The sequence below is a fragment of the Ranitomeya variabilis genome, chromosome 3, assembly GCF_051348905.1.
Source record: "Ranitomeya variabilis isolate aRanVar5 chromosome 3, aRanVar5.hap1, whole genome shotgun sequence".
In the NCBI taxonomy this organism is placed as follows: domain Eukaryota; kingdom Metazoa; phylum Chordata; class Amphibia; order Anura; family Dendrobatidae; genus Ranitomeya; species Ranitomeya variabilis.
Window position 1 is genome coordinate 337,247,923 of NC_135234.1, and position 14,151 is coordinate 337,262,073.

Genomic DNA, 14,151 nt, shown 5'->3' on the forward strand with positions numbered 1-14,151 from the left:
TGCCATCTAGTATATATATATATAGATATGGTAGTTCTTACCCATCAGCATCCAGTAACTGGCTTTGCGTGTCATCCAAAGAAAACTGGAATTGAGAGTCAACACCAGCACAGGCAAAAGACTCTTTAGGCTCCGGTGAGGCATTGTACAGATCCTGGGAATCTTCCACAGGAAGCGATGGTTCTGACATCTTCCCTGAACTCTATATTCATAAATAAAATCCATTAAGTCACTATTAAAGTCTTATAAGTATGTAAAAGCAAGAACAGAATCCACTAACACATCAATTAAAAAAAAAAAAAAAAAAATGAAATTCAGAAGTCATGCAGCAACAAGTAAATTACCTTTGATGCAGAGCTGAGGAAGTTTGCTTTGAAGGTAACAGGGGACGGTGATCGGAATCCCCCTATGCCAGGAAGAAAAGAGCTTCGCCCGTTCTTATTAACAGGCTGGTATGAAGGAATCATCGACCCAATAAGTTCAAAACTGCTGTTGTGGCTGCTGTCTTTTGTCGTGGGTAAAAGGAAATCATCGTCCTCTGAACAAATTTTATGAGAGATGTGAAGGCAAAAATTAGAATGAATGATAGAAGCCACTAGTTTCAGTGAAATGCTTTCTCTTTAGTGATTTTTTTTTTTAAAAAAAGGTACTTGTAATTACCGAGTTTATCGTCATTGCCTTTACACTCGTCATGCTCCATTTTATCAGGTATGGAATCACTACTTGAAAAAAGACAAATCCATATTAACATATGCCTCTGTAGCTGCGATAATACAACAATCCAAAGGGTTATTATTCTCTATATATATATATATATATATATATATATATATATATATAATTGTTATTCAGTAGTGCATAATACGCATTCATTCAAAGAGAACCTGTCAGCATGATTTTTAAAGTTAAAGTCAAATGCTGATTGAAGAACAAAGCAAAATCAACTTAAATCAGCATAAGGGTATGTTCCCACAATCAGGAAATAGCAGCACTTTGGATGTAGCGTATTTCAGCTGCGTCCAAAACGCGGCGTTCAATCACGTAGTTAAATCCGCATGTGTTGATTGAACAATGTGGATTTGCCGCATCCAATACATATCTAATGTGAAAATTTCTGTTGATGCAACAAACATCTCAGCAACAGAAATTGACATGTTGCATCTCGTAAGCCCGCTTCATGGGTGAGTTTACCATGTGTCAAACAGAAGCACAATGGGCATGTGATTTCTATACATCCCATCCACTGTGCTTGTATCGCAGAATACAGTGTTTTGGACGCAGCGCACATGAGCAGCGTCCAAAGCGCTGCTTTTCCTAACTGTGGGCACGTATCCCAACAGCTCTAACACGGACATGTTTTTACATTAACTTGCAAAATCGTGTTAATAGGTTCTCTAACATGCAAGAAAATGTTAAATATTAATGATAATACAATCAGAGACGTTAATAGAGAGTTGGGCCCCCCTTCAGCAATTGCAGCAGCCTGCACTCTTCTGAGAAGCATTTTTAGCAAGATTTTGCAGTGCTTTTAAGAATATTTTGTTCATCGCTTGTTCCCACTTGCAGGAGGACACTAAGGGACTCGTACCTAAAAATGTTTACCCCACAAAACTGGGACCATACACTTTTGAATAGCTGCAAAGTTTTTGCGCAATTCAAGAGTTGCAGTAGGAGAAGCAGAGAAACCTCAATGGCCACCACAAGCTGTAATCAACAGAAAATCTGAGATCTAATGGGAACAACTCTACTCTAAAGGAAAATCAAGACAGCACCTTACAGCTAAAAGAAAAAAACTAAATGGATGTTAGCCCCCTCAAACTTGAGAACGAGAAATGGATTTAATGTTATGGAACGGAAAAAAAAAAAAAAAAATCAAACATTTCTCATTTGTGGACACAAACCATGGAACGCTCAAAAGCAGTCTCTTGAGATAGGAAGGGAATGAAAACTTAATGATCACAGCGCTGTCACCGACCCATGCAATCTGGAAATACATAACAGAACGTGCATCTATGCACCCTATGGAACTGTGAAGTGTACTGGATAACATTTGTACAGGAAAAGCTCCATTTAAGTTGATTAGAAAAATAACTTGTACTACACTGGAGCAGGCCATTCTGAACAGGAACCAGTCTACACTGCAAAATAAGCCTATAATGCCATATGCCACTGTGGAGGGAACAAGCCTGACCGAAGGAAAGAAGATCGTTGTCCCAATTACACAGAAGGCTAAAAACCTACTTATGGAGTAGGGAAACAAGGTTAGAATCACCTTGTCCTGGTGATCACCTCCAAAAATAATAATGAATCAAAGATCAGATTAACCTTTTCCTCTTCAATGATGTATCTCACTCACATGTTATGGCAAGAATGTCAACTCAGTAGCTGCTAATATGCCATATTTCAATCAGCTGAGACCAGCAACGCTGCTGTAGTTGTGACCCAGGTCAAGTTATCTGGGGTTAAATTGAGAACTGCAGGTGTGTGGCAATTAGCACTCCTGAGTCTCCCTGAGGCCGGAGACACACTGGTGCGAGATACGGCCGAGTCTCGCTGGTTAAAAGCAAGCTGTGGCACCGGCACTCCGGAGCGGAGCGTGCAGCTGCATATCAATACATGGAGCTGCACGCTCCGCTCCGGAGTGCCGGTGCCACAGCTTGCTTTTAACCAGCGAGACTCGGCCGTATCTCGCATTAGTGTGTCTCCGGCCTAACCCATGATATTGCGGGCATAACTTCAACTACAACTGTGATTCTGCCCTCATTTTAATGCTGACAATTATTAAAAATGAGCTCTGAACACTTGCGGCACTCACTCATACACACATAGTGAAATATTTCAAGTGCAACTTTCTCAGCGCAATATTTTTAGCACAAAAATAATTTCACATTGAGGAGCTGCTTTAAAACTGTTCTGTGCTACTCTACGAGAGAAGACGAGCTGCAAGTAAGCGACATCATGAAGAACGTTTCCAAGAAGTAGGTCTTATGCATCTCAGACACTACTTGCATAAAAGCAGCTATGCCTGCAAGTGCTGGCTGGCATCTACACACTGCAACATCTACTTTCAGAAAGAATATGGATACATGGGCTATAATACGATTTCATTTTAGAACTTAGTTAATTGTGTGTCAAAGGATAAAAAATGTCCAGCCAGAAAAGACATTAGTACAACACAAATCAACTAGAAAGACAACTAGAGAAAATAAGGACAGATGCTACAACCAACTACAAACCCTTACACTTACCCAAGTTTAGTTGAACTGTCTTTAAACAGCATCAAAGTCGATTCTGTTCGAACAGGCCTTGGAACGGAGATTGTCACTTTACTTATACCACTTTCCTCCAGACCTTCATCTTTAGACTCCTCTTCTGTGCCATCTTCTCCAAGGAGATACTCTAAAGTCTTTGGAGGCAGAATTGAAACAGGGAACATTTGATTATATTAGGTATATATTTATTCATTGCATCAACTAATTTTAGAAGAGAAAAAAATATATTTGTGTCTACAGTTTTACAACTTCAGTCTTACATTGATGGAGCTGGGTAAGGGCTTTTTTTTGTGCTGTACGCTGCCATTTTTATTGATAACCATTTTGGGGTATATGTCATTGCGATAGATTTTTATTGCATTTTTTTTTAATTTTTTTTAGAAGTGCTGTGACCAAAAAATGGTACTTCTGGAGTTCGGATTTTTGGTTTCAGTATCCAACATATGGTTAAATTATTTTTAGAGTGCACACGTTGTGGATTAGCCTTCGGAATTTCTGGTGTGGATTCTGCCTCTCCTTGCAGAAAACGCAGCTGCGGATTTTGTGCGGATCCGCAGGGTTTTTTGTGCGTTTTTTTTTTGCGGATTTGCTGCGTTTTTTACCCCTGCGGATTTCTATAATGGAATGGGTACAAAAACGCTGCAGATTCGCAAAAAAGAAGTGACATGCTACTTCTTTTAAACCGCAGCGTCTCCGCAGTGGATTGTCCGCAAAGTGTGCACAGCGTTTTTTTTTCTCATTGATTTACATTGTACTGTAAATCAATTGCGGATCTGCAGCTTTTCTGCACCGCAAAAAAACGCTGCGGATCCGCAGAGTATCCGCAACATGTGCACATAGCCTTACATATACCCAAAATTTTGGGGGTACACAAAACCATTTTTTTTTAATGAAAATATATATTACTTTTAAACATTTTTATGTTATTTTTAGTTTTTCTTGAACCTTTGAACTTGTAATGGCTGAAAATCACAGGAGGAATAAGATAGCAGTTGCAGGGGGGCCTCATCAGGTCCCTGACTGATATAGTACACATCTGTTTCCCACAAATTCAAATGGTTAAACTGCAGTGATCAGAACAAGCTAGTGATTTCTGCATTTGCAGGCAGATATCGACCACTTTAATACAGCCAGATCTGACCGCTTCATACTTACATTTTTTTTATAGGTCATAAAGCAAAGTCATAGATCATTAAGGAGCAACCTAGGATACAACCCTTTTAAATTAACAATTACCTCTGCATTGCCCTCTTCTTCATAACCTTGTTCCTCCTCTACATCAGACTCATCTGTCATTTCTTCCTCCTCCTCCTCCTCCTCTTCATCTTCATATCCATTTTCATTGTCAAGATTAAACAGCGCTATTCGTTTCTGACGCTCTTCAAATCGTCTTTGTTTCATTGCCACCTGAAGCTTTGCCTTAAGAGTTTGAAGTTTCTCACCTGGTCAAAAAAAAAAACAAATAAAAAATCACATTGTAATAATAATAAATTACAATACAATATGACAATTTATGTAGAAAAAAAAGTTGTAAAATAAACACTACCTGGCTTGCCATGTACTTTGTCTTCAGGTTTTTCACCATCTATACTGACAGGCACAACATCTGCTTTTAGCTCTTCTTTACCATCAGCAGTTGTCTCTTTTCGAACAATATTCAGAATAACTTTCTTCTCAGCCATAGCCTTTACTTTGCGCAAGCTGTGTTTCAGAAATCGCTCCTTTAATGCTTCAAGATCTAAGAAAGCATAGGAAAGGGATTATGGAGAAAAAATAGTTACAGAATGAAATATCGAAAAAACATCTATTCAAATAAAATTTGAATAGACGTTAAAAAAAAAAAAAAAAGTTATAGGTCGGCAGACACAGGAACATTTTTACATGTTTCAGGTGTAAAACATGCTGTAACTGTCCAGGCCATGGAAGCACAATCATATGTAGTACAAGGGCCACAATAAAACAAATGAATGTCGTATCGAGACTATTATTGGATACCAAAAATACATGTCAAATGTTTGATGGTGGGTGTCCTTGAAATGAAACCAACACATTTAGTACTTTAGAGATGAGAAAACTACAAATGCATGTAGTTTTTTTTTTTTTTTTTTTTTACAGATTAGGCCGGGGTCACACTTGCAAGTGTGACGCGAGTCTCTCGCATCAATACCTGGCACTTGGACCAGAGAATGCAGCTGCATGTATTTCTATGCAGCCGCCCACTCCGGTTTTGAGTGTCGGCGGCCGTGCTGGGTATTGATGCGCGAGTTTCTCGCATAACACTCGCAAGTGTAACCCCGGCCTTATGGAGCAGATTCAAAGTTTTTAAGTCACTGAGCTTTCTCAACACTTTGGCAAAATGGGCGTAGCCGGAGGAGCCAGAACAGGGTGTTTTTACACCTGAAATGCTACTGGACTAGCATTTCTGACAGAGCATATTGCGTTGGATGCCACAAACTAGAGGTGCCCAAATGAATTTTGCGTCATGTACTGTGTCAAGCCTGGGGTAGCACAAGCTTGTGCTAAGTTAGTCTTGATGACTCGAGCCCTATGGGTGCCTGGCATTTCACAACTCCCATAAACTACAATGGAGAAAAAAGCGCACATGTGCAGCCACCACTCTCAGTAATATCTGTTTGTATGCACAGCAGTGTCATTGTTCGATTGTTGTCCCTACACATTTCTCCCTCCGCCACGTTTTAATAGCTGTGAATAAAGGATTGCATCAGAAACGGTGAATGCTGCCCATTCTTTTTTTCGTGTAATGTAATAAACACAAACCGTATTTACCGGCGTATAAGATGACTTTTTAACCCCTGAAAATCATCTCTAAAGTCGGGGGTCGTCTTATACGCCGGGTACGACGTGTGCAGGGAGCGGCGTGTGCACTCTCCTCCAGACACTGGGAACCATCCGGACCGCACATGCCGTATAAGATGACCCCCGTCTTATACGGCAAGTATATCCCAAACTCCATATTTTATATGGCATTCTGAATGCATTACAGCATTCTGTAATGCTTTAGATAAGCCCCCCGATGTAACCTGAAAGATAAGAAAAACAAGATTAGACTAGATTATACTCACCCAGGGGCGGTCCCGGTTCGGTCAGGTCCGATGAAGTCACGGTCCGGGGCCTCCCATCTTCATGTGATAACGTCCTCTTCTTTGCTTGTCGCGGCTCTGGCGCAGGCGTACTTTATCTGCCCTGTTGAGGACAGAGCACAGTACTGCAGTGCACAGGCGCCGGGAAAGGTCAGAGAGGCCCTGCGCACTGCAGTACTTTTCTTTGTCCTTAACAAGGCAAATCTTTCAGGCTACATCATTGGGTTATCTACAGCATTACAGAATGCTGTAGATAAGCCCCTAATGGCGATGGCCGCAGCTTATATGCGAAAAATGAGCTGACAGGTTCCCTTTAAAGAAACTTACAGGGGTTTTCCAGTTTTTGAAACCCGTGACCCCTGCTGCATTTTGATTTTTAAAAAACTAAAATAAAACACTGCTTTATCTATCCTTCTTGGGTCCAGAGTCCGGTGTGTATTTATTGTCTGCATAGTCATGTGGACAACACTACAGCTTATCAGCGAGCTCATTGCATCTGACTGAGTAGATGGCATGAACCGCTAAGCTCAGTTACTGGCTGCAGTGCTGTCGACGTGACATGAGCATTGCAAACAAGACTGCGGGAGCAGTGGCAAGACTGGACTCTGGGAGGGAGAGTACAGCCATTTGTTTTGCTTGTTTGTTTTTTTTTTTAAATACTTACACCACAAGCTGCAGCCGGGAGACAGGAGTTTTCTGAAACCAGAAAACCTTTTAAAACCAAGTACCTTCAAAACTATTTTTCATTGCACTCTTTAGCAACAGTTCTCAGCACAGAGCATAATGTGCCATAATGTTATTACTAAAAATGAATGCATAAATCATATATACAATAAGCATAAAAAGCAAACATGACAAACTCAAGTCAGAATTTTCTTGTGCTCAAAAAGGCACTGATCGTTAGCAGTGTGGTGGATATTTATCCGTTTAGAACAATGGTTTCTCAAGATCCTCCTCAGTCACTAACAAGTGAAACACGGAAAATATGTGAATGGCATCCATGTAGCAAACAGGACCAAGCTTAGGAAACTGCTCCAATGGTCAAAGTAGTAACGGGAGTGTGCTGCGGCAAAAGCAGCCGGGGAGAGCTGCTGCCATGTCAAACTTTGTTAACTTCAATCAAGACTTCTATCAAACAAGCTATAGTATTGATGATCACTCTCAGGGTTACAACTACAATGGACAAAGTGGAGCACAGTATGACAAACAATACCAATATGACTATAGCCAACAAGGTGGCTTTATTCCTTCAGACATGATGGCTCAACAGCAGCCTTACACAGGACAGATCTACCAACCAACGCACACATACACTCCGACTTCGCCAGATTCTGTGTATGGAAGCAGTTTTGATGATGAGCCACCTTTTAGAAGAGCTTGGAATCAATTTTGACCACATTTGGCAGAAGACGTTAACTGTGCTATACCCTCTGAAGACAGCCGATGGCAGCATCATTAACGAAACAGATCTGACTAGACCAATGATTTTCTGTCTTGCATTTGGTGCCACGTTGTTGCTGGCTGGGAAAAATCAGTTTGGATATGTCTATGGGATCAGTGCAATCGGCTGTCTAGGAATGTTCTGCCTTCTTAATTTGATGAGTATGACCGGAGTTTCATTTGGCTGCGTCTCCAATGGTCAAAGGCAAAAAAAAAAAGGGACGCAAGAGGGGTCACAGACTAATATGTGTTCCTGTGTTATCCGTTTAAAAAAAAAAAATCCTTAGCTCACATATAACAAAATCAAATGTAAATGAGGCCAGAGTTGAGGGTCATTCACGCAATACAAACTATTCCATACACTACTCAATACCTGCTACCATTAAGTGTGTAAACTATGCTGTATGTCACAATGCAGTTCTTATCTATTGCTTCGGTCCAGAATACTTTTAAACAGGACCAGTCAGCAGATCCAAAGTGTCCAGCCTTTGCTCTTGTTTTACTACTACTGCTCAGGAATATTCCATTTTGTTTTGTTGAATCTGACATAAGGTTCCAGAGATCTGTTTTTGTTTTGTTTTTTTTAATCTAGTGCTAATTTTATGACTGTTACAATGGGCCATACTGTCAGGGTAATACTGCAAAGCAGCCAAAATATACACCCCTTTGGTAAATTTTGGTAAAGACCATAAAAATTAGCATTCAAAAAGATCCATAACTAGGACTGTATGGTGTTTGTTTGTTTTTTTAAAGAACTTGTATAATCAGGGAACAGTGGAAATAAATTAAGAGACACTATTTAATGGTCAACAAATGTTGTCAATCACACCAAAATTAATCCACCCGCCAGGCACAGTACATCAAGTTGTGCCTTCTACGTGTAGTACAATATTGAAACCCACCCGCTGCACAATGCTGTCTCCAGCACCAGTGTAATACATAATAAATGCCACCTTCCACACATGTTATTGGGGGTTCGCTTTCCAAGAATACTTAAGGTCATTCTCATTAAAATCAATGCATGGAAACAGTCTCATTTAGCCCCCCATTCACATGTATGGTTTCCATGTTTTTCACGGGTTGAACAAGTACCTGTTCTAGTCTGCGCAAATGTTTACATGTTTGGGGATTTTTACACACCAATTGTTCCAGTGAAAAAAAAAAACAAAACTGTTTTTATTTGACTTACAAATGAAACTAGCTCATTGATAAGAATGGGTCTGTAAAACAAAATAAATAATGGTCAACACTGTTGCCATTTGTGTCTTATCCAAGTACCGTCCATTTTTTACTAATCAATGTGTAGAAACCTGTAAATTAATATTCTATTGAACAGTCAACACAGATCTAGAAAATATTTTAAGGGTATGTGCACACGTTCAGGTTTTTTCTCGTTTTTTTTCACGTTTTTTCGCGATACAAACGCTATAAAAACTCATTAGAAACGCATACATTATGCATCCTATCATTTAGAATGCATTCTGCATGTTTTGTGCACATGTTGCGTTTTTTTCTGCGAAAAAACATTGCGGTAAAAAAAGCAGCAAGTTCATTAATTTTGCGGATTTTCCGTGTTTTTCCCGCAATTCTATGCATTTGGGAAAAAACGCACAAAAAACACACGCATAAAAAACGTGGTAAAAACGCATGCGGATTTCTGGCAGAAATGTCCGGTTTTTGTCAGGAATATTTCAGCCAGAAATCCTGACGTGTGCATATAGCCTAATAGTTTCATAGTTGTTAAAAGGATAGGTCATCAATAGGAGATTGGTCTGACACGGTTTTCAGGTCCAGCTGGATACAAATAGTGAATTGAGTTGACCATCACAGCTCCATATAATGTGTAGTAGCCATGCCCATGTATTGCAGGTCCACTCTTATCTGCTTCAAGAGCTATTGCAGCCACCATACACAATGGCAGAATTGCCACCATACACAAAAAAGGACCTGTGCTGTTTGATTCAAAGCAACTACAGTACTCCACATGTTGGATAGACATTTGCACTGGGATTTTTTTTCTTAATCTAATTTAAAAAATAAACAAATAATGTAAGATGATTAGAAGAGGGCAAGGACCGCTCCGAGCTCATTTACACCTTCCTGATAACCCTCATTCTTAAAGCAATTAAGTACCTTTGTTCGGTTTTGGCTCATCCAAGTTTACAAAAGACCCATCATCTGGACAGAGGCGAGGTTTTATTGACAGGTCGATTCCAAGGGCACGTAGTTTTTCCAGTTTTGAAATCTTGGGCTTCTCTTGAGCCACAGTAACATTTGAGCAGCTGTTCTCTGTTTCATCACCATGGTCATGTGTTGTACTCTTGAGTTCTGGCTCGGAAACATCCTGTAACACTTCAGTGGTCTTTTCTTCACTGCAACATTTACTTTCCTGATTATTAAATGCATCAACAGTAGCAGAAAATAAAGTTGATTTTTCTGAATTGTCAACATCGACTGCTTTGCCTTCCAAGTTGCCCACAGACTGACATTCACCATGTGAAGCAGTATCTGTCACAGCTTCTTCTAGAACAGCTGCTTGTGAATTCTGGAGAGGCAATTCAGAGTTTACATCATGTTCTGGTGCAGGTTCAAAGCTAGCATGCACTGCAAGCTTTGGGTCAGTCTCCATTTTATCTTCAGCAGTTAATAGATGGTAGGTTGAGGACCTACAAGATACAAAGTGTTACAATAAGTGACAAGTACAAAATACAGTAGTTCTCCACAGGGATTTATCAGAAGAACTTCCCTTTAAGTACAGGTTATTAAAAAAAAAAAAAAAAAAAAGTTTCTGCACTGGATCCCTCCCAGATGCAATCTCAGTATATTTTGCACACTGGTGCTCTACTTTCACACCCATGAGAGGGAATGAACAGGTCAGGCACTATATAATAACCTGTAACAAAAGCAATTCTCGTTCTTTCATAGATATGTTCTTACTTGATTAGTTGCATTGCATTTCCTTGACAAAGAGGTCTTGATCGACGCTTGAAAAAGTCATGAATGCTTTTAGGTTGAGGTAGGTGATATGGAAGAGACACTGCAGACTCTAAGAATAACAGTTGTACAGTTTTATTTTGGGGCTAGTCCTAGACTAGACAGTGCAACCATCCACACAAACAATAGCAAAACCTTACCTCTAAGGATTCGTTGTGTCTCACTGTGCAACTGCTTTATGGCTTCCTTACTTACTCGGGCAGCTTTTCTCTCCTAAATATGAAACACTTTAGTTAGATGATCAACTGTATTTAGTGGAAAGAAGATTAGAATTATGTGACCCATGGTTGTAATTATTTGAAAAATGTATAATAAAAAGAATCTGATTTAAAAAAAAAGAAACAATTGTGACCATTTGTACATTTCTATCATTACCATAGAAAAGCTGTATGCCAACCAGGCAAAAAGAAAGCCGCAAAAGGGTTATACTTATAACAGATTTGAGGATGGATGCCCACTGGTCATACATCAGTGAAGCCCAATTGTGTGAAATCTTGGAAGACGCTTGTAAATAGAGTAAAAGACCTAACCTTCCTTTTTGCAGAGTCTGTTACTTTTTCCTTAAACACATCTTCCTCCTCTGCTCCATCAGATAAATGAGACTGTGAAGCATAAAAATGATCAACTTGTTAATAAGTAATGGAGTTATAGAATTCTTAAAGCACCCTCAACCCTTGGGGTGAAATGTGACTAATGCTATACATTTCTCATATACAGTCATTACATGTATTCCCTGGTGCCCTCCATTTACCTCCTGCTGCCTCCTCTGCTCAGACAGTTGGTCCGCTCCGCTTTTTACAAGATGGCAATCGCAGTGTTAAGAAATCACACCTTTCCTACCTTTCCAGTGCTGCGGGATAGGAAGTCACGGGACGTGTGGTTTAGAGTTACCACTGCATCTGCCATCTTGAAAGCAAGAGTTATAGAAGGCCGAACTCAGAAGACAGTGGGAAGCAAATAGAGGGCCCCAGGTAGGGTAACTTTAGAGGAGAACCACCACTTCGTTGGTCTTCATGCAAGCCACATACCGTACATAAAAATCTGCCTGTAGTGTATGAGCAGCTTGCCCACTGACTGGCAATGAAGAGATGTTTGTGTGTAAACAGCATGCAGCTCCTCTCTGTACCCACTTTCTTCATAGAAAATGACCAAAAATTTAAGAAAATGAAAATGTCACATTCAGATAATGCTGTGGATTTTCAGCACAAATTGCTGCAAATTAAATCTGCTGTGTGATGCAGTCTTGAAACTCCATGTAGATCATTATTTGTGCAGAAAAATTACACAAATGTCAGACCCCTAAGTAACCTGTGGGATGTAAGGGTACTGTCACACAGTGGCATTTTCATCGCTACGACGGTACGATTCGTGACGTTCTAGCGATATCGTTACGATATCGCAGTGTCTGACACGCAGCAGCGATCAGGGATCCTGCTGAGAATCGTACGTCGTAGCAGATCGTTTGGAACTTTCTTTCGTCGCTGGATCTCCCTCTGTCATCGCTGGATCGTTGTGTGTGACAGCGATCCAGCGATGCGTTCGCTGGTAACCAGGGTAAACATCGGGTAACTAAGCGCAGGGCCGCGCTTAGTAACCCGATGTTTACCGTGGTTACCAGCGTAAAAGTAAAAAAAAAAAAAACCGTACATGCTCACCATCTGATGTCCGTCAGGTCCCTTGCAGTCTGCTTCCCGCTCTGACTGTGAGCGCCGGCCGGAAAGTGAGAGCAGATCACAGCGGTGACGTCACCGCTGCGCTCTGCTCTCACTGTACGGCTGCACTCAGTCAGAGAGGGAAGCAGACTGCAAGGGACCCTGACGGACATCAGATGGTGAGCATGTACGGTTTGTTTTTTTTTACTTTTACGCTGGTAACCACGGTAAACATCGGGTTACTAAGCGCGGCCCTGCGCTTAGTAACCCGATGTTTACCCTGGTTACCAGCGAACCTCGGCATCGCTCCAGCGCCGTGATTGCAAAGTGTGACCGCAGTCTACGACGCTGGAGCGATACTCATACGACGCTGCGACGTCACGGATCGTGCCGTCGTAGCGACGAAAATTGCACGGTGTGACAGTACCCTAAATTAAAAGAGTTTGTAATCATAAAAGACACGCAGATTTAACATTGCAGTAAAACCAATCACAAAGTGATTTCTCCCCTGCATTGTGCAAATCGGCTTTGATAGAATGCCATTCACTATAGAGTAACATTTGGGTTGCTGCATAAAGCAGAGGCTCAAAGGTCCAGAGTATGGGTAAGTACCCATAGAACCCAATATGTGCATTAAGCCTAGGTCTCAGTTTTAATGAGGCATAAAAAACATCATACACCATTTATCAGACCAAACTATCCTGAATTAATTGCTTCAAAGGTGGCAACAGGTCTCAGAAACTTTCCATCATTTGACTCTTCAGTAATACTTACAGAACGACTCTTTAGCCTGCCTTTTACACTGGCTCGTATAGCATCTAGCGATTCCTCTTCAGGATTATCACTTTCCTCATCTTTATCGAAAAGATCACTATCGGCTAAAAGACAGCCGCTGTCATTTAAAGGAGGCTGATTCTCTTCCCTTTGTGGCTGAGAAAATACAATATTCACAGTTGAAATGGGAAAAACACTCTTTAGTGCATTTTGATAGGACAATGCAAGGGAAGTTGAAAATGTAACAGTGGCAAAAGCACTAATACAATATAAGGGACAATATGTTAGATATAATGTCATGACCAAAGTGATTGAAAAAAAGATGCACACAAGGTCAAACATCTAGCAAAAACTGAAAAATAATTGACCTTTCCAAATTTTATCTCTCTCTTTTTTAATTACCGTATTTTCCGGCGTAGAAGACGACTTTTAACCCCTGAAAATCTTCTCAAAAGTCAGGGGCCGGGTACGGTGTGTGCAGGGAGCGATCCTGGATGGTTCTCAGAGTCTGGAGGAGAGGAGACTCTCCTTCAGGCCCTGAGATCCATATTCATGTTAAAAAAAAAAAAAATATGGATATACTTACCTTCTGACGGCCCCCGGCGGCTTCTGTTCCCAAGGATGCATTGCACAAAGGAACGGAGATGACGTCGCGGTCACGCGACCGCGATGTCTTCTCCGGTCCTTCGCGCAATGCATCCTTGGGAACGGAAGCCGCTGCGTGCACCGCTGAGAGCTGGGAGAACTCCGGGGGCCGTCGGAAGGTAAGTATATCCCTATTTTTTATTTTTATACTTTTTTTCACATGAATATGGATCCCAGGGTCTTTAGGAGAGTCTCCTCTCCTCCAGACTTTGTGAACCATCCGGACCGCACACACCATATAAGACAACACCCGGCGTATAAGATGACCCCCGT

At 40.9% G+C, this 14,151-nt stretch overlaps 1 protein-coding gene and 1 pseudogene across 2 annotated transcripts in view; one reads left to right on the forward strand and one right to left on the reverse strand.

Annotated features, from left to right (window-relative positions):
- CLSPN (claspin) overlaps positions 1 to 14,151 on the reverse strand; it is a 127,976-nt gene that overhangs the window by 69,063 nt on the left and 44,762 nt on the right. The window contains exons 4-14 of one of the 2 annotated variants that reach the window (XM_077295813.1): positions 13,234 to 13,389; positions 11,338 to 11,409; positions 10,948 to 11,020; positions 10,751 to 10,859; positions 9,947 to 10,479; positions 4,819 to 5,010; positions 4,509 to 4,714; positions 3,249 to 3,406; positions 661 to 719; positions 345 to 538; positions 42 to 202 (exon numbers count right to left, since the gene is read on the reverse strand). In XM_077295813.1, coding sequence (XP_077151928.1) covers positions 42 to 202; positions 345 to 538; positions 661 to 719; positions 3,249 to 3,406; positions 4,509 to 4,714; positions 4,819 to 5,010; positions 9,947 to 10,479; positions 10,751 to 10,859; positions 10,948 to 11,020; positions 11,338 to 11,409; positions 13,234 to 13,389 — 1,913 coding nt within the window. Of the gene's footprint in view, positions 1 to 41; positions 203 to 344; positions 539 to 660; positions 723 to 3,248; positions 3,407 to 4,508; positions 4,715 to 4,818; positions 5,011 to 9,946; positions 10,480 to 10,750; positions 10,860 to 10,947; positions 11,021 to 11,337; positions 11,410 to 13,233; positions 13,390 to 14,151 lie in introns of both variants that reach the window. The other variant, XM_077295812.1, reaches the window with a different exon arrangement.
- LOC143815967 (protein YIPF5 pseudogene) lies at positions 7,426 to 8,179 on the forward strand (annotated as a pseudogene).